Source organism: Geotrypetes seraphini, chromosome 5, assembly GCF_902459505.1.
Source record: "Geotrypetes seraphini chromosome 5, aGeoSer1.1, whole genome shotgun sequence".
NCBI classification, from domain to species: Eukaryota; Metazoa; Chordata; class Amphibia; order Gymnophiona; family Dermophiidae; genus Geotrypetes; species Geotrypetes seraphini.
In genome coordinates, this window is record NC_047088.1 from 99860643 (window position 1) to 99881634 (window position 20992).

Sequence of the window (20992 nt, forward strand, 5' to 3'; positions counted from 1 at the left end):
TAATCTACCACCCGAGCCAGAGTCTTATCGGCTCAGCAGGAGATGCTCATCGGGCAACACCTCACTTACATATATAGAAGGATCTGCACCGAACGAGCAAGTGGTGCCCAACTCTACATCCAGAGATGGATCCGTGCCAAACACGCAGCAGGTGTCATGTTATCCATCCAGAGAGAAAACTGTGCCAAACAAGCAGTAGGTGCCATGCTCTACATTCAGAGATAGAGCTAATCCAGAGCTGGAGCCATGCCGAACAGACAGGAGGCACCACACACTACATCCAGAGATAAAGCCGATCCATAGATGGAGACGAGCCATAAATGGAGTGGAACTAGCACGAAGTAGATGGAACATAAAAAGGAGCCAACCATCTGTAGCACAGACTGATAGTGTGAGAACAGACAAACAAAGGACCAGCAAGATAATCCAGCCTACCTATGAATATATAGAAAGCATAGTGATGCATTCCTTTCAAGTAGACCAGCGACCTTTGATCTCCTCTAAAATGAACAAAATTTAACATTGAAGGTCTCAAATAAAACCATGGAAAATTAATTTTTTCTGGATGCCTATTGTTTTGAGACTTACTGACATCCTTAAGCATCTCACCGTGCAAGGGCTCGAAGAACGCCCCTTGCAATCTCCCCAACACCAACCCGGACAGGGTCTCTGCAAAGGTAAGCAAGTATGCTGAACCCCCTTCAGGAAGCGCATCACGTCCGGCTGAGCAGCCAACAAATAATGTGACATCCGGCCTCTTTAACAAGCAATGACAGCCTCTTGCACCCAAAGATGAGATAGGGAAGCCTGAAAAGGGAAAATGCCTTGCTGACCACACCAAGAATCGAAATCCTAGCATAAGTCGCTGACGTCAACCTCTTCTTCGCCTGGAGAAGATTAGAAATAACCTGCACAAAATATTCTTTACATTGCAGCCTCGACCTTTCAATAGCCAGGCCGTAAGACCAAAGCGGGAAGGATCTTTCACCCGTCTTGGACCTTGTGTTAGCAAGTCCAGCGTCACTGAAAACCGTAGAGGATCTCCCATCAATAGGCCCATCAGATCTGCATACCACGGACGGCGTGGCCAATCTGGAGCCACCAAGACCACCAACCCCGGAAATCGAGCAATGCGATGCAAAACCCTGCCTATCAGCCAGGGGGGGAAAAATCGTACAGAAGCCTTCCCAGAGGCCACAGAAGAGCTAATGAATCTACTCCCTCAGAATTCCTTTCCCTGTGTCTGCTGAGGAACTGAGCAAGTTTGGCATTGTGAGCCAAGGCCATGAGACCTATCTCTGGGCAACCCCACTTCTGAACAATAAGCTGGAACGCCTCTAGAGACAGTTCCCACTCTCTGGGATCTGGCAGATTTTTGCTTGAATGTTGGCTTTTCCTGCAATGTGAGCTACCAACAGAAGTGGAAGACAAGTTTTGGCCTAAAGAAGAAGAGTTTGCGCCTCCTGCACCAGTTGAGGGCTCTTCATGACCCCTTGCCTGTTGATATATACGAGACCGCTGTAACACTGTCCAAAAGACTGCTGGGTACGATGGACCACTGGTCTGACCCAGCAGCGGCAATTCTTATGTTCTTATAAACTGTATTTCCATTGGTCTGTATTCCTTCTCAGCTAAACTTGGACTCTCTTTGTCTGTTATCACTTCCTGGCTATCTCTGACCTCTGCTTGATAAGGTCACTCAAGGTGTTTCCTTTCCTCGGCCACCTGGAACTAATCTCAGCTCTGATTGGCCTCTCTCTAGTGCCCCCCTCCTCTTACCTGGTGGGCTTCCTGTAGTACCTTCGTGCCTTAACAGTCTTGCTGTTACCCTCTGCTGGAGCTCATCTCTGACCACACATTCTGGCCACATGGTTTATGGCAGCATGGCAATTTAGGCCACCCTGATGCTTCTCTGTTTAGAGAACACAGTTTTCACCTCTCTTTCCAACAGACCTTTCGTAAAAATCATCATGTTAACCTCTCTGGCTCTTGGACTTTCAGTATTTGCCGCTCCCCTTCCCCCCTATTCTAACCTCATCACCTTTACATCATAATGGAATAAGGAAGCAGTACCCAGAGGGATTCTTTCCATCTATCCTCTGAGAAAACTCCACAACGGTGAGTGCCTATGTTATATTTACTCAATAAAGTATAGTTCAGAAAAAACAGGAAAATTATCTGCATTTGAATCTGTATTGAGAGGTTTAACTCGGTGTAAAATATGACACATAATCTGGGATTGCATCGTATTAAAGCGGCAAACAGGGCATTGCTCGAAACTGATAATGTTGACCGAGAATCCTAGAGCCTGATTGGCCGAAGCACCTAAGGCCCCTCCTATAGCGGGAGGGGCCTTAGGCGCCTAGACCAATCAGGTCCTAGGATCCTATGGATTGGGCAGGGTAGGGGCAGGCCCACCTCATTTGGAAGGAGGCGGGCCAGCTGACCGGACATGCGAGGAGCTGTCCGGTCCAACTTGCTGGTAAGGTCAAGGGGGGGTTCCGGGGTAGTGGTGTTCACTGGGGGGGGTCCGGCACCCTCCTGCCAGCGATCTTATGGAGGGCCGTTGGGGAGGGGGGTCGGCAGGAGTAATTGGGCATGCTCCTGCCAGTAATCTTAGGGGGGAGCCATTGGGGGGGGTCGGCAGGAGGGGTTGGGTACCCTCCTGCCACGATCGTTAGGGGGTCAGCAGGAGGGGTTGGGCACCCTCCTGCCAGGGATCTTAGGGGGGAGCCGTTGGGGGGGGAGTCGGCAGGAGAGGTTGAGTACCCTCCTGCCGCAATCGTCGGGAGAACCGTTGGGGGTCGGCAGGAGGGGTTGGGCACCCTCCTGCCGTGATCACAGGGCAGAGGGGAGACTTTTGCGGCTTTAGCCACAGCCGCTACACTAATCACAGCAGGGAGATCCTTGTCGTGATTAGGTACAGTGGCCACGTCTACTTACCATATAGACAAAATTTTGTAAGCTTATCCCGTTCTGCTAGGGAGACACTGCCTAGGTTTGCTTAAAGCTACCACCGAGCTTAGGCGGCTTGTGGGCCTCTCTAGGCTTCCTGTTGGCGCCTTCAATATAGGCAGCCTGCCTGGGGAGCATATTTTTTTTTTTTTTTCAGAAAAAGTGCCTCCCAATTGGCTGATTAGACAGCTGTAGGATGCCTAAAGCTGCCTACAATCGGGAGCACTTTGCAGAATCAAGGCCTTATTGCACAGTAGATTAATAACTTGTGGGGAAACCTAGCTAAATAATAATCTAGGGGGGGGAGATTATACTAATTTTTCTTACAAATATTCAATAAAAATATTTAAACAAAAAAAACAAACAAACCATTTTCCAGATCCTATAAGGGACTTGTAAGTAATCCAAATCCAGGAAAAAAATACACCTTTAAGAACATAATTAAGGAACTTTTATTGACAAAATAGCTAACGGATAAATTGCTAAACAAGCAACTTTGTATGTAGCACCAGTGAAGACATTGAAGACTGTAGCAGGAAAACCCTAGCTACGATGCAAACAGAATAGAAGACTTCCGTGCACGATCCCTAGCTCAGAGAGAGGACGTGAAGACCCATCGAGCCCTTCTCTTTTGAGGAGCCTTAAGACTAGGCCAGACTACCACCAGTGCAAGAAATATCACTGAGTCACCGACGTCTGCACACTGCCTGCCTCTCTAGACCAGCAGCACAAAACTCACCCTGTCCCAAAGCTGGAACCTGCTTCCCCCAGAGGGGCCAGTACCAGCAGAGCTCTGCAGTTTGCTTGAGCCCGCAATGTGACTGGATCTGAGGCAAGACCAAAACTGCTAAATGATTGCAGCTGAAGAGGCACAGACCCTCACTGGAAGGCACCCACGGGGCACCCCTGTCATCAGCTTAAGAGGAACCTGCAAAAACTCATGCAGGAAGCAGAAAAGCCTGAAGAGGCCTGCACGACTCCCCAATACTGCCCCTGGGCCCCCATTGCAGGAGCAAAAAGCTCAGCTGCCCTTAAAGCCCCATAGATATATATTTTTTGGGGTGGGGAAGGGCCAGGACCAAAGGCCAGAATTAGCACAACCGCTGAAAACACCGGCAGGAAGAAATCACCATGGGAAGGACCAGTAAAGAGAAAGAAGGAGCAACAACCTGCAGTACTCCAGAAAATGGTAGAGATCAAATATTCATTGTATGTTACTTTAATTTTGCCTCCAGTACACTGAACTCCCTCTGGGTTTAATCACACACAAAAAAAGAAAAAGTTATAAGGGAGCAAGGAGCGCAGGACAAATGTCAAATGGAGCTGAGCAAGGGTAGGGAACTGGCATCACCAGCTATACCTGGCAATAGGCACCCAGGAAGCCTAATCCCATTGCTCAACTAAATCAGCAAAGCCAAAACAGGAGCCACCTCCACACTGACCAGGAGAAAGACGATCCATCCGCCTGCTGGAGATAAGAGAATTAAGAACATAAGAATAGCCTTACTGGGTCAGACCAATGGTCCATCTAGCCCAGTATCCCATCTTTATAGAGGCCAATCTAAGTCACAAGTACCTGGCAAAAGCCCAAATAGTAGCAGCATTCCATGCCACAGATCCAGGGCAAGCAGTGGCTTACAAGTAAGCTTACCATCCTATATGTTTGCAAAGATCAGATTTGTTTTCTCTATCTCTTTCTGGACTTAACAGCAACAGATGACTCCATAGACGAGTGGGTTAACAAGGAAAAGTAGCATTCAGTATAAAATCCATCTGGCTCTTTTCACTTGTTATAGCTCCTATGCTTGGTTTTCAGTCCTTTTATATTGTGACCTGCCCCAATGCAACTATCTGAATATTTAAAAAAAATTAAATTAAATTAAAAAATGTTTATTTCTTGTGTAACTGCATGAACCTGTGAAGATTATGCTGCTTTTAGAACTGGACCACCATACAATCTGTTTCAAGGGATTAGTTCCCAAACTGCGGGTCAAGAAAACAAATGCCATCACATCAGTGGATGAGGTAACAGGGCTGTACCCCACCCCTAACGGCTTCCACCATGATTTCTGCTCTGGCAGTTGACATGACACCTGGGAGTCTGAATGTTTACCTGCTTCTTCCTTCCGTGGGCGTTTCCTGTCATTCTGCAAACCTAGAGAAGTCTGAGTGCAAACAAACCGACACAGAAGATCCTGTGCTGACCGCTGCTTCTGTTTCCTTTGTGCTTTCGATAAGTGAGGGCAGAAGAAGAAATGAGTTGGGGGGGGGGGGGGGCTCTGCTGTTAAAATGGGGTCATATTGGATAAAAGCTTAGGAAGCACTGGCCCAAAGAAAAAAAACTGCAAGACTATATGAGCCCTTAGTCTCTGCACCAACTATTCTAGCTATTGTTTTTCTCAGCTCACTTTCCAAAGGACAAAAAGGCTTTAAGTTGCCCTGTGTGGGTCTCTCACTCCTCCACAGAACAATTTATGTCCTACTAATATGAAATGTGAGGACTATGTCAAGAAGGAAGATATGAATATTCTGACCAGGGGAGTATGTAACTTCATTTTTTTCATACGCACAGATGGGATAAAGAAAAGGCTGGATTGGTTCTAGATGGTATTTGTCATAAAGTTACTGTACATTGGACAGTTCTTTATCTGGAAAAAAAAAATGTGGAAGATGACTAACGCTATGGGAGAGGAGCAAGAATTACATCAGAGGCTGTCCAGATCACTTGTTTGAACTAGTTCTATGCTGGCAAGTCAATTTATGCAGCAGGCTTGCTGGGAAGTCACATGATTGTAAAGAACTAAAGCAACCAGGCATTAAGCCAGATCTGGATCACATGCGATTCAACAAACAGGGAGATTTGTTTTATTTCACTGAATCTCATTTAGATCTTCAGGATTCTTACATCCTAATGCTGCTCCCCCAAAATCCTAAAGGGTCCCTAGAAAAATAAAAGGTTTATACATACCCCAAAGTTTGGATAATTAAAAAAAAAAAATGTACTGTATTGAGAAAACCAGGAGTACAATTAAAGTGTTACTGATTCAATGCCAATAAAATTAAACGCCCTAGAATTGGCTTTTAAAGCATTGCCCATTCCCAGAACAGCCCATTTCAGTATGTTCACTTTGTGCAGTCTGCCCATAAGGGCTTTCTTATGGGGCACCAGGTAAAAGTCATAGAAGTGGGTGCTTGAGCCCCTAATATTGAACAAAGATCTCAACTATGTCTGGGGAAAAGTCATTTCTATTGAGTTTAACACCCCCAATAATTTTGAAAAGTTGGTGCCTATGGTGAAAGTGGCCAAGCCTTCCAGATCTTTCTTCGCGAAGACCAGTAGACCGCATGGAGAAGCCACCACTCACGGATGCCAACAGAAGTGCGGCTGGGAGGAGAAAACCGGCCAGAGGAGGAAACACAGGATGCATGAATTTGGGGCAGGAAGGGAGGAAGAAGGGGCGTGTTGGCAAAGGAAGGGAGAGGCAGTAAGTACCCTGGTTCATAAGTACGAGTTCGACATAACTCGAGTGTTCTTAAACCAGACACTGCCTATACATGTACTTTGATCTCATTATCACTAATTTATCTGGGTAATATTGCAAGGGACTTTCTACAGGGTATTTTTATTTCATTCTATGTATTATTGTTATGCAATTTGTGATGTTATACCACGCCTTCAGAACCTTGGTGTGATCATCATAATGCCCTGCCCCTACCACCAAGGAAACCTGCAGGGGATTTCCATGGGTCTAATAAATAGTACCTATACGTAAACCGCTTTGTGTGTGGTTGTAAAACTATAAAAAGGTAGTATACGAGTCCCAATCCCTTTCCCTTACTTCCTTTAAAAGCCATATGGGTCTTTTATAAAGCTGCTTTCCTACAGTCCTATAAGGGACTTGCTAAATGCTAAGGGACATGCTAAATGCTTGGTCACCTGTTCTATTCCTATGGGCTGCTTGGCAGCACAGCTTTTTAAAAGCCTGTCATAATTTGTCCATATTACAGCACATAATCAAGCAACAGAATATAAAAAAAACTTGATCACTATCATTTGAATGACAACTTTTCAAATGCATTCACATCAGTACCAAGGATTTAAAATCGGGAGTGCACACATTGACGAAGCACTCTGGATTTATCAAGCTCTGATGCAGCAACAGCTGTGTTTCCTTTGGTATAGCATCATGCAGTGGCCAAATTCCTATGCCAGTCTCACAAAACCTAGGGCCATGAAACCAGCACAAAGTTCAAGCACTACACAACTTTAAACTCATCAAGAGCTCATGGTGTCATGTCAAAAGGGAACAACCAGAAGCAGAGGCATACCTAGCTGGAGTCTACAACTTAGGGCTCCTTTTTAGAGAATGACACAGTGACAAAATTCATCACCGTCCCCGTCCCCGCGGATAACCGCGGGAAACCATCTTCATGTCATTCTTTAAGGAGAGAGGGAAGAATAAGAGTATGAATGGCCACAACCACTGACCCACAAGCTTTACTTTGAAGAATTCTGGTGTAGAAGGACTGAGATTGAAATAGACACTAGAAAATGACATGGGATTATTTCCCGCGTTTATCCGCGGGGACGGGAACGGTGATGAATTTTGTCACCGTGTCATTCTCAACTCCTTTTACAAGGGTGCGTTAGGGCCTTAGCGCACAGAATAGCGCGTGCTAAAATGTCATGCGTGCTAGCCACTACCGCTTCCTCTTGAGCTAATCCGGTGCACGCGCTATAAACGCTAGCGCCCCTTTGTAAAAGGAGCCCTTAGAGGAGGGGGTGACTAAACAAAGAAGACCAATACTAGCAAGGAGGTTACTGACTGGCTGGTGAGACAGAAGCTGAGGTGAGACTAAACAGGAAAATGCTTTATTAAATCAGGCATTTTAAAAGCTACAGCAGATCTCTTCACTCCTGCACTTCATCCCCCAGCTCCTACCTAAGGACCAACTTCTAGATCCAGAGAAAATGTGTCAAAAAGACATATGGAAAAGATGCACAACCTGGAATTGAGTTATCCATGCTGGGATATCTACAATTTTGTAGCTATTTTAGAAAAGGGTCTGTGGTACCACTGTACACCAGGTGGTACTCAATATCTTTATTCTATGAATACTCAACACGTATGAGTTTCAGCCTGAAGGCCTGCCTCAGGAGTCTAGAAAATGATTTAAAACCAATGTATGACAAATATAAAACAACAATGACATTTATAAACAAGAAATGAAACTCATATTAATCCATTTCACTGTAAATGGTAAAAACAAAAAATGAAACTCATATTGATCCATATATACTCAAATATAAACCAATCTGAACATAAACTGAAGTAACCTTTTTTCCCCCAAAAAGGAGGAAAAAAGGTTGACTCAAAATATAAACCGATGGTTTATATTCAAGTACCGGTACTGGGGAAGAAGCGACCCCTCTTGCCTTCCTTGGTGTCCTATCTGCCATCTCTGCAACTAAACAGCCAGCCAATTTGCCCCCCTTCCCAGACCCACCGAAGGCCTCCAATACTGCCCTGGTGGCCAGTGGTGCAGACAGACTGCCAGTTGGCCCCCCTTTCCGCCTCCAACTCGCAGTCTCACAAAGGTTGCCATGGGATCTCGTGGCAGCTATTTTTTCAATACAGAGACTGCAGGGAATGAGCGTAAAGAGATCGCTCCTGCACCATCTCACTGCTGGAAAACCAGGGACCCATGGTAGACCTGCAGGGGGAAAGGGAGAGGTGGGCTAGTTACACACAGTTGCTGTGAGGGAGGGATTGACGGCATCTCAGGCTCCCCTCACCACTGGATCACCAGGACAGTACTAGAGGGTCACAGTAGAAGCAGGATAAGGGTTGGTTTGAATATAAACTGGAGAACCTCATTTTTGGTCCCCATCTTTATTTGTCCCTAGTCAATTCTTTTCTGTTCCCACCCTATCATATTGGTACTGTCCCTGCATCATCCCTATCCCCAACCTGCATTTAACAGATCTTATTAATGTATTCCTCCTTCCAGCCCCAGGTCCAAAACTCTTTCCCCCGCCCTCCAGCCTCAGGTCCAACTCCCCCTCCTCCCTTAGGGGCATCTCCCTATTTCCACCCTCCCTCCCATCTTGGCTCTGCCCTAGCTCTTTTAATCTCACCCACCTCCACAGTCTGATATCACCTCCCTCCCCTCCTGGGGCAAATTCTGTAAAGGACGTCTAAATGTTACATATTGTTTAGACATCCAGCAGTGCAATTCTCTTAGCCATAGATGCACAATAGAGAATCAAGCTCAGCGAACTGAAGTGCATATATAAAGTTAGGCATGCTTTATAGAATCGCCTTCTAGGCATCGCATAGACATCTCCACAACATCTATAACATTATCATGTTTTAGCATTAAGAAGTCATTAGAACAGCGATTTTATGCTGTTTTTTACATTACAATTGTATACAGTAAAATGGCATATTTTATTTATATACCACTTATATCCTAAGTGGTTTTACATTTAACTACTTTATCATATTTCCCTTCTGTCCTGGTGGACTCAAACTCTTAGCTAGTGTAACTAGTGCAATGAGGGGATTAAGTGACTTACCCAGGGTCACAAAGAGCAGTGAAGGGTTTGAACCTATAACCTCAGGGTACTGAGACTGTAGCTCTAACCACTATACCACACACACTCGGATATTAAACCATGTCAATTCAAAAGCCAAGCTTATACCTCTTGATTCATACACAGTCATATTTCTAGGATAAATATCGTACATGTACCTTCAACACTTGGCCAATTCCTCTTTTGGTCTCTGTCTTCCTCAAAGCACATGAAAAAACATTTTTATATACCGTATTTTCTCGCATATAACGCATACAAACCGCGCATAACCTTGCGGGTTATACGCGTGAGCGCGTTGTACAAAATTTTTTTTACATAGTTTCTCCCCCCCCCCGACGCCCGATTCATCACCCGGAAGGAGCGCTCGCACTCCCACCCTGAAGGACCGCTCGCACCCCCACCTGAAGGACCGCTCGCACCCCCACAGCCTCCCCCCCTCCCCCATGGAGAAGCTGTCTACCTTGTTTCCAGATGCCAGCCCAGCTGCTTCCTCTGCCGACGGTCCTGCCCCTTCTCAGAACCCTGTGCTGCGCTGCTTCCTCTTCAGGCGGTCCTGCCCTTGCTCTGACATCAGAGAAAGGGCGGGACCGCCGGAAGAGGAAGCAGCGCAGCAGGGCTCAGAGAAGGGGCGGGACCGCCGGCAGAGGAAACAGCTGGGCTCGCTGGCATCCGGAAACAAGGTAGACAGCTTCTCCATGGGGGAGGGGGGGAGGCTGTGGGGGTGCGAGCGGTCCTTCGGGTGGGGGTGCGAGCGGTCCTTCGGGGTGTGAGTGCGAGCACTCCTTCGGGGTGGGGGTGTGAGTGCTCCTTCGGGGTGGGGGTGCGGGTGTGTGCGAGTGGTCCTTCGGGGTTCTTAAAGAGAGCTTTTTTGAACACAATGGTACCATCTACCAACAAATTGAGGGGGTAGCGATGGGGGTGACGGTAGCCCCTTCAATAGCCACTCTATACATGGGCAAGTTTTGAGACAGAAGTAGTGTACCCTTCTGAGTTTTTTCAACACATCCAAGTCTGGAAAATATTTTTAGATGATATTTTTATAGAGTGGCTATTGAAGGGGCTACCGTCACCCCCATCGCTACCCCCTCAATTTGTTGGTAGATGGTACCATTGTGTTCAAAAAAGCTCTCTTTAAGAACCCATTCTGCCAGTCTAAGAAGAAAAAAATTAGATATTCTCAAATGTTCCGTCCTACTCATCAAAATATCTTCAATGACTAGACGTAGTGTCCCTGTATACCAAGATCCCCCAGAATGAAGCCCTCTCTATCATTGAAGATATTATGATGAGTAGGACGGAACATTTGAGAATATCTAATTTTTTTCTTCTTAGACTGGCAGAATGGGTTCTTAAAGAGAGCTTTTTTTGAACACAATGGTACCATCTACCAACAAATTGAGGGGGTAGCGATGGGGGTGACGGTAGCCCCTTCAATAGCCACTCTATACATGGGCAAGTTTGAGACAGAAGTAGTGTACCCTTCTGAGTTTTTTCAACACATCCAAGTCTGGAAAAGATTTTTAGATGATATTTTTATAATATGGGATGGCTCAGAAAATGACCTTAACAGGTTTTGTATATGGATAAACACCAGAAATCCAAATCTCCAATTTGTGGCTCATTATAGTAAAACTAACATTGAATTTCTAGATATACTCATAAACAAAGACGATACAGGGATTCACACTATGCTATATAGGAAAGCTGTGGCGAGGAACACTCTGCTTCACTTCAACAGTCATCATCCATATCACTTGAGATTTAACTTACCTATCAGTCAATATCTGAGGGCACGGCGGGTTTGTTCTACCTTAGCAGAATTCAAGAGGGTAGCTAAAGATTTAGAAGAGAGGTTTTTAGAAAGGGGCTATCCCAGAAATTCCATTAGACAAGCTTATCTTAGAGCACGATATGCTCAGAGAGATCTTTTATTACAAGAAAAAACTAGTGATAAAGAGGAAGATCGTCTTGTTTGTGTTCTACCCTTTTCTAAAGCCTCAGGAGTATTAATATCTCAAATTAAACAATACAGGTCTATACTTAGCTTACATGAGGGTTTTACAGAATTCCCCTTGTTTTCCCATCGCCGAGGTAGGACCATAGGTCAAGCTCTCACTAAATCTGGCAGAGCTATAACGGACCCTAATAAGATCAGTGGTCACGAAAAATGTCAACAATGCCAGTGGTGCAATTCTACTTTGGAAGGGCCCCAATGGATTGACCCCCAATCGGGGTACATAGTGAGGGCCAGGATCAACACCAACTGTAAGACCTCTAGGGTAGTTTATATAATAGTGTGCCCCTGTAACTTAGTTTATGTGGGGCGCACTAAGAGAGCGATCAATGTCCGCCTCAATGAACATAAATCGCGGATTAATACCTTAGCCTTACAAGCCCCGATAGTCCAACATTGTATTGATAGAGATCATGAAGTTAACCAATTAAAATGGAGAATTATCGATCATATTGAAATAAGTGAGCAGAAAGGAGACTGGGAGCAGAGGCTCAATGTGCTTGAACAGAGGTGGATTTACAGACTAAATTCAGTGGTCCCTTATGGACTTAACAATGAATTGGAGTGGGCCACGTTAATATAGATGAATGGTCCTGGGATTTGTCCTCTATCTAGCCCATACACTCTATTTAGCCCATACGCTCAATGTATCTTTAATTATCACAATAAAGGCTGTACTCCAGCCCCCGACGTCGCGGCCCATTATCATTGGACGGTTGACGCTAGGGGAAGGAGTCTATAAATCACATGATTTAGAGTCGGGCTGCCATTTCGTTTTGACGCTATGGTAGCTGAATGTTAGTGAGAGGTAAGAAAATGAAATTAAGGTTTATTGATAGTACACTTAGCGATATGATTGTAAGTAGTTGGGACGGTGGATTAAGGAAACTTAACTCTCTGTTTTTATATTTTATAGGGAGTGGGAACCTTGATAAAGCCCAATAATTTTTATGGGCGAAACATGTCGGTGTACTCACACATATTCCCCTGCACAGCGTCTTGCTAAAAGCTAAGTACTTTTAGTATATTGAATTTAACCACATAGTATACGCTAGAAGTGTGCATATATTTATATATATAAAAAAATACACTAGTTCCAATGAGGAGTGGGAGCATAAAGCCATGCCCTATGAGAATGCTTGAGTGTGTGGTGGCCCGCTGAGGAACAGTAAACTAAAGAAAACTAAACTATATATGTGGAGGAAAGGTGGTAATGCTGTGAGATAATTTCTCTCAGCTGAATTGTTTAGCATCTATATTAGTTTGAACCTTCACCCAAAAACATTATTAGATAGTGCTGAGGTTCACATATTATTTTTTAATGACATTTTGCCATCTAGGTGTATATTGATGTCACAATGTTGTCAAGATTGTGCATCAGACATGTCCATTTGCTCTGAGCTACAGCCATTGTGAGTAGGGTTTCTTTTTATTTTCTTAACCTTTTGGAAATATATTTTATATATCATGTGTTTTGCTTAAGTAATGAATTATTAAACATCTTTTTCTATTATCAAAGAGGAGTCCTCTACCTCCAAAAATAGGTTGAGTTTGCAATATATATATATATATTTTTCATGTGCTTTGTTTAAGTAATGCATTATTAAACATCTTTTGACCTTAATATCAAACTGGAGTCCTCTTTACCCCAAAAAAATAGAAGCCCCATTCACTTATATGTGGATGCCTCCAGCACGCCTAAGTGAAGTCTAAGTCACATCCACCTAACTCGTGCCCAAATCATGTCCAAAAGTAGACCTGCTTTTGCAACACCTACATTTTAGGCGAGAATGTAGACACATTAGGACGCTGAGCAGCATGCGATTCTGTAAATAGGCATTACATCAAAGCCAAGCCCATGCCTATCTTGTTAGGTGCAGCTTTTTCCGATGGATGTCCACAAAATTGTGGACGCCCATTTTGTGAATCATGCACAGCCTTTGGATGTCTAACTTTCAATTATTGCTTATTTGGCTTATTATCCAATTTATTTGGATGCCTAAGTTGCTGGACATCCACATTGTGGACGCCCAACTTTAGGTGTCCTTTACAGAATTTTCCTCAATGTGTCTGCTTTTCCACCCACACCAGCCCAGCCAGTCTGGCATCAACTCACTCCGAACCAATGTGGCTGCTTTCCACCTCCCTACCGCCATCATCCTTTAAATTTAGTCTTTGACCCTGAAGGCAGCTGTACAGAAAGGCTGCCTGGGACCTGCACCTCACCTTTCCCTCTGACTTGACCTGCTCCTTCTGAAACAGGAAAATGCATCAGAAGAGGTGAGCTGGTGCAGGCCGCCTTTCTATTCATCTGCCACTGGCCTGAAGGGCCAAAGACTGAATTTAAAGGTAGGCAGGGAATTGGGGGGCAAGCATGGAGATTCCAAGGCTGCAATGTTAAGGTATGCACAGGGACATAATTTAGTCCCCATCCCCTCCCATTCCTGCAGTAATACTCTCCCCCCTCCCATTTCTGTGCTCACCACTAGTGTAAAAGGTTCTCAGTTTAACTCCTAGAGTCAGCATTTCTGCTCGCTTGAGCAGCTGAGAAAGCTGTAAAGGGAACACCAATTGCACCCAGCAAATAGATAAATCAGGACAGCTAGATTCAGGGCCCATATTTCCAAGTTTCTGGAAGGAGGCCTGGCAATGATCATTAGATTTTGTTGTTGTTGGTTCTTTTTTTTTTAGGGGGGATGGAATTCCCTGCCTCCAAGGATATCAGGAAATAAGCATCTGAACAGAAACCTCCATCCCACTGCACCCACCATGACACTGACTCCTCTTTTCCCCTCCCCTCACTCCCTATCACCCCCTAGACCAGGGATCTCAAAGTCCCTCCTTGAGGGCCGCAATCCAGTCGGGTTTTCAGGATTTCCCCAATGAATATGCATTGAAAGCAATGCATGCACATAGATCTCATGCATATTCATTGGGGAAATCCTGAAAACCTGATTGGATTGCGGCCCTCAAAGAGGGACTTTGAGACCCATGCCCTAGACTAACATCTTCACTTAAAGTCCCTCCCTGCTTTTGCTCTTTCATATAAACCAGGTTGCTGCAACATAATTACTGCTAAAAGAAATAACATTTGCAGCAAAGCCTTAAAACCTATGCTTGGCATCCTGTCTCACCTCTGACATATGAATCCTGTTACAGTCTGGTGGGTCACTGGCAGAACCTTCAATTATGTGTGGGTTTGAAGGCTCTACTGTGTACATTATAGTGTCGTCTGTGTCACTGCAGCAGCCCAGGTAGATGAAGGAGCTAAGACAGGGAAGGAGTTAGGGTACCAAGTCCAGCATCTCCATCTATCTCTTCCATGCATTTACCCAAGATGATGGATGGCTGGGAGTGAGAGAAAAACACACTGGGAAGGAAGAGGAAGAAATGTAACAAGCCAAGAGGGAGAGAAAAAGAGAAGAGTGTGCCAGGAGGAAGGGGAGAGAGGAAGGGAATGCTGATAAGATAGGGGTAGGAGAGAGGAAAGAGGGAACAGAGTGGGAAGATGCAGAAATGAAGAGGAGTAGTAGTGGAGGATAACGGAAATATGAAAAGTGGGGAAAAGTAGAGCAAAGGGTTGTGTGAGAGTGCAGGCGGAGAGAAAGGTAGGATAAAGAAAAACACAAAAAGAAATAAAGGGAATACATTGAACCTTTAGTATGAGCAAAAGAAATGTAACAGAATAAAAAAACCTATAGGAAACACCAAGAGAATAAAATGAGAATAACTAAAAAAATTAGAAAGGCGAGGAAATTTTGAAAAAGATAAAATAAGGACAAGCTAGAGATACCATGTAAAAATGAAACAAGAAACAAGAGACCAGAACAGATGCAACAGGGTGATATAATAAAATTAACTTTCAAACCTTTGTACAGTGGGTACAAGCTACAGCTGACCAAGCAGGAAGTTTGAGATGGTAACGATAGGCTTGGGAGGAGCAGTGAAAGAGTAATAGAATGTGCGCTCCTATATGTGTGGGAGAGAGAGTAAGTAGAAAAGTTAATTAATGCTAATCTGAAGGGGGCAGACAAATTAGGTCTATGGCCCTGCAATGATCAAGTAAAACATGGGGTAGGGGATAATATCAGGTGAAAAAAAAAAACCAAACCATCATTCAATAGCTATACGACAAGGTGCTGATAAGTCTTTAGCTTTTCCTATTTCACATACCAGTACTTTTAGACTATATTTTTCATCACATCAAAGTTTATTTTTTCATGTGTCTAACCTAAATTTCATAATTGTAGCTCGATTTACTTTTTTGGCAGATCTGAAATGAAAATTATGCAAAACAACCAAAATTTCACTGCAAGAGTGCTGCGTGGTAATGAAAAATCTTTTCCTAAAAGGAAATTTGGCCAAATTAATTTACAATGTGTCAGTTACATTAGAGGATAACAGCCCTTCCTACTCCACAGTCAAGAACTCGGTTGCTGTGTTTAAAACAGGACATTAGAGCACCAAAGTCTAAGAACGTTCTGGGAAACCAACTCAAGTGACAAGTCCAGAAAACGTGGTTTCCATTCATTCCATAATCCTGGACGATCAAAGAATATCCGATTTTAAACAGCAGAAACCTTGGAAATATCCTGAGAAGTAAGCTATATTACCATATACTGTATACTCAAATATAAATATAAAACAGAGATTTGGGAGTAAAAGAAATGGCCCCAAAAAATGGGGGTCTCGGTTTATATTCAGGTCCACCTTAAAATTCTGGTGGTCCAGTGGTGTGGTCAGCCAAGCCAGGAGTGAGGCGAGGTGTCAGGTTCTGTCCCAGCTATCAGCCTGTTGTAGAATCAAGTGTCCCTTCCCTCCCTCCCTGCTGTAGGATCAATGCTGGCTCCCTCCCTCCCTCCTGTAGAAGCAACACGCGCCCCCTCCCTCCTTCAGAGAAGAAGCGTAGGACTTCCCCTGGTGGTCCAGCGGGGCGAGTCAGGGCAGAAGCGATCCTCTTACGATCCTGCCCCTGCAGTCTCCCTGAAAAAATGGCTGCTGCAAATTCCCACAGCAATTCGTGAGACTGCTTCGAGAAATGGAAGATGCTGCTCACGCCGGTGAACTTTTTAAAAGGTATGCAGCGGCAGTGGGAAGGGGGTGCTCAAGCAGCGGGGAAGAGTAAGGGGGCATGGGGAGCATCACCCCCAAATGAGGTCAGGCTACACTGCCAAGTTGACAGCCAAGTGTAGGAAGATTCACTGCCAAGTTGACAGCCAAGTGTAGGAAAATTCATCAGTGCTGAAATGGCTACAGTGAATTATCCTAGACCCCACATAACACAAATCCATAATAGCTGACCAAAAACAATAAACATAAATTAAAACAAAATTCCAAAAAGTCACATCTTGCATATATATATATAGTATAAATAAAGAAATTGATACCATAAATAAAGAAGTTGAAGATGAAGGTTTTATGTACAGACTCCGCAGCCCTGCTGCAAGGTCAGAGCGTTTACCTCACCAGGCCGCAGTAGAAACCTCTACCTCAGCTTTAGCTAGGCATGTAAGCCAAATAAACAAGAACCACCAGGTTAAAAATTGGGCTGTTCTAGGAGCTTGGTGGCAGTGTTACATGCTCCCAAGTTAGGGCTTCTGCACCTTCTGTCAGCTAGGGATGCAACAGAAATAGCATTCATAGCTCCCTAAGCATGATTTGGGGGAGCAATAGTTCTAGCCATCACTGTAATCTTCACAGTGGCTAGATTAAAAGATACCATCAATTCAAGAACCCCATCACTATAATGATCAGACCCGACACAGTAATGTGTCTTTAACAGTGCAGAAATCCCAAGTTAGCTCTGAATAAAGCCTCATGGCACCAGTATTCTAGCACTAGTTCCAAATGAGCCAACAGTAAGAGGAGAAAGGAGCACTTTATGTGATTAAAAAGACAGAAAGAGCTAGCAAAACCCCATCATAATAAGAGAGTCTAGTTATTTTGCACAGTGATAAATACTGGTCATTACCGCCTCAAACTCTACTTCAGATAATTCTGCGGAATCAACCTATGGATCAGATAAGGCCCTGACCCACACTGGTGATAAAGGGTGCCACACTCTCAGTCCGTCTGCCTTCAAACATTTGAAGGGAAAGATGCCAAACTGGAATTTTGGCATCTTTTAATATAATGCCCTGGGCCAATGCCTCACCTGGTCCAGCGGGGGAGGGGGAGAGAGAACTTGAGAGAGGGGGCAAGATAATGGATCACAGGTGAGCAATACCACAATCCAGCACTGACTGAACATTTTGTATACATTGTTGCTCCTGAAGCAACAAAGAAAACAATTTCCTAACATGCTACCTAGTTTGTATATAGCAGGAGTGCCACACATTTTAAAAGCGAAAGCAAACCTCTACTTTCCCCCCACTAAGGGCTAGATTCACTAAGCAAACCGATCATGTATCAATCGTTTTCCGACCCCTTTGCACCCGATTCCCTTTTGTGGCTGATCAACCCCAATCTGATGCCGATCCACGCATGCAAATGAGGAGGAACGGCATTCAAATGATGGCAGGCAGCGATTCATTAACAAAAAACCTGGGCTGGCCGATCACAAACAAGCAACTGCTGGGGACCAGTCGTTCACTGCTTTCTGATTGCCATCTCCTGTTCTCTGCCTGCTGTCTACCCCGACTTTCCAGGTCTCTCTGCCCTAACTCTGTTGCGATTTTCTCCTACCGCCCTGCTCTGCCCCGAATCTCCTCTCCTGCTCTGACTCTCTGCCTTTTTCTCCTGCTGCCCTGCTCTGCCCCCGACTCTCCTGCTCTCTGCCCCAAGCGCTGCCCTGGCCTTCCCCCACAGTGCAAGCCCGTGGTTTAAAACCACGGGCTCACTGGGCTAGGTAAAAGTTACAAAAACAAGGTTGTTGCTCTTCGATGCATGCACAGACCATCTAAGATGGTCTTCGCATGCGTCGGTTGGGGGCATGATTCCAATCATGCTCATTTGCATGAGGGCAATTCATGAATCAGCCCCCCGGACACGGATCGGATCCCTCACGGATTGGATCCGATCCATGCCCTTAGTGAATCTAGCCCTAAGTTACCCAACTGGAAAGTACCCTGTATATTTATCCCTGCTCCCAGTTAAAATCTGGGACTTTAAGCAGCTGTGTGTGTAATTTATAAGAGAGCCTTCAACAATAGAGGAACTGAGGTAGAATAAAACATCCAACGCAAACAAAAACCACCAGTTAAGCTGTGTTAACTTGCCAAAAACTCCACTTTCTCATATAAATTACAGATAAAAGCTGGATAAGGGAAGAAGCTTCAGAAGCCACAAGGTGCAAGCACACACCAGGGCTATGAGTGAGAGCTAGAACTAAATCTTGGCTCCCCTCCACATGCTTCAATCATCAGTCAGAAAAACCATGTAGCATGGCTGATGATTGAAGCATGGGGGAGGAGGGAGCCAAGATTTAGTTCTAGCTCTCACTCATAGCCCTGGTGTGTGCTTGCACCTTGTAGCTTCTTCCCTTATCCAGCTTTTATCTGTAATTTATATGAGAAAGTGGAGTTTTTGGCAAGTTAACACGGCTTAACTGGTGGTTTTTGTTTGAATTGAATAATTTATAAGACAGACATACCTCACGACATACATGTATATAAAAGGCAATGAATTAGTGTGTGTAAAATACTGTTTTTAACCCTCGAAAATGTCTAGGAAGTCATCCATAAAATATACGCTAGATTTACGATTTCTAAGTATTCACCATTAACTGCTCAAAATAAATATCTACACCATTACCATCATACGACTAAAGTGACAGGGGTAGAAGACGGATCTCGTAGATCCTTCAAATCTCCCGGAGTTTTCGAGTACTAGTTTAAGAGCAGACAGGTTCTATTTTGTTCCTCGGGATCCATCCTTTACCTCACTCCATAGGGGGTAAAAAAAAATAAAAATAAACAAATAAGGGCGACAGCAAATCATCATGAGATATCCAAAATGAGACACATTATACACCAAGAATGCGTATAAATAATCAGAATACCGGCGTATATACCGTACATTTACCAGGAAATAAAACTAGGCAACAGGCTCTCTGAAATATAATTACTTTTTAGAACTTTAGAAAAAAAAAAAAAAAAAAGAACAGGAAAAGAAAAACGCTTAAGAGAAAATTCGCATGGTCCTTTAGCACTTTAAGTAATCTGTTTTCTTACTGATCTCCGCTTGAAGGCTACCGATGACGCAGAAGAAGACCACCAAAACCTTATACATTCTTGCAAATAGGCTTCCCCCTACAATTCTGTTTAAGCGCTGCTCTGCAACATTATATAAGTCTCACAGCTCAGCCAATCCCTGCACTCCTACCCACAAAAGTAGCACCAATGTCTCGAAAGAAGTCCCGAAATCAGCATAATGCGGTCAACGACCGACCAATGACTAAGCCCAAATAGGGTAGCGTCAGTAGTGTCCGGGCAGACTTAACTCTTGAAGGTTGGCAAAGCAAGGGGATTTCCTATGGTTTTACTTTCGGTTTCAAACTACATCATAAACAACACAAACAAACCCAATGAATCCAAATTGTTTGTAGCAGTGAGGTCTCGGTTTTATATACCGCAGTCAATTTAAAATTGGGTTGCTTGCATTGGCTCTGTAAACTTTGTAATTTGGGAGAATCTAAATTAAGATATTTGACTGTTGGAGGAGGAAGAAAGCCTGATGCTTGATTGGCCAAAAAGAGACCAAATATCAGTTAAAAATAATATCTTCACTTTTGTTACGTCCACTCTGGATTCTGTATGATAGATATCTTCCTATCAATTGAAATTTTTTACACTATCCTCAAATGGTAATTGTAAACAAAACCTTAAAGGTGCAATCTGTGATGTACGTGACATCGCTAACTAATTTTTAAGGAGATTCTGTGTTAAAAAAAAAAATCTGGACATTTGTTTAAAGAATACGTGGTGCAATATTTCGTGTTTTAGGGCAGAGTTTCTCAACTTCTTCAAGTCTAACAAATATCAACCGCATACCCTCACCCAAGCTCAGCCCCAGAGACCCCATCCCCATAATAATAGTACTACAGTGGTACCTTGGATTACGAGCATAATCCGTTCCAGGAGCATGCTCATAATCCAAAATGCTTGTTTATCAAAGCGAGTTTCCCCATAGGAAATAATGGAAACTTGCTTTGATACGTTCCCCCCCCCCCCCCCCACAAGACCTGCATTGCTCCCCCCGAAGGCCCCCCCTTCAATCAGGCAACCTCCCCCGCAATCCGGCACCCTCCTCCCGTGATCCGGCACCTCCCCCCCCCCGACGCGATCCGGCACCCCCCCACCGGCATGTCCTGTGCTTGGTGCCAGTGCCCAAAGATCGTCCTCCTCCTCTGCTGGGCCTTGAGCATCTGCGCATGCTGAAGGCCCAGCAAAGGAGGAGGATGATTTTCGGGTACCGGCACCAAGCAT

At 44.5% G+C, this 20992-nt stretch overlaps 1 protein-coding gene across 1 annotated transcript in view; it reads right to left on the minus strand.

Annotated features, from left to right (window-relative positions):
* The window catches only part of B2M (beta-2-microglobulin), a 39784-nt gene extending 19895 nt beyond the window's left edge, over positions 1–19889 (minus strand). The window contains exon 1 of the mRNA XM_033945509.1: positions 19739–19889. Coding sequence (XP_033801400.1) covers positions 19739–19796 — 58 coding nt within the window. The 5' untranslated portion in view covers positions 19797–19889. The remainder of the gene's footprint in view (positions 1–19738) is intronic.
* Positions 19890–20992: the final 1103 nt, after the last annotated feature.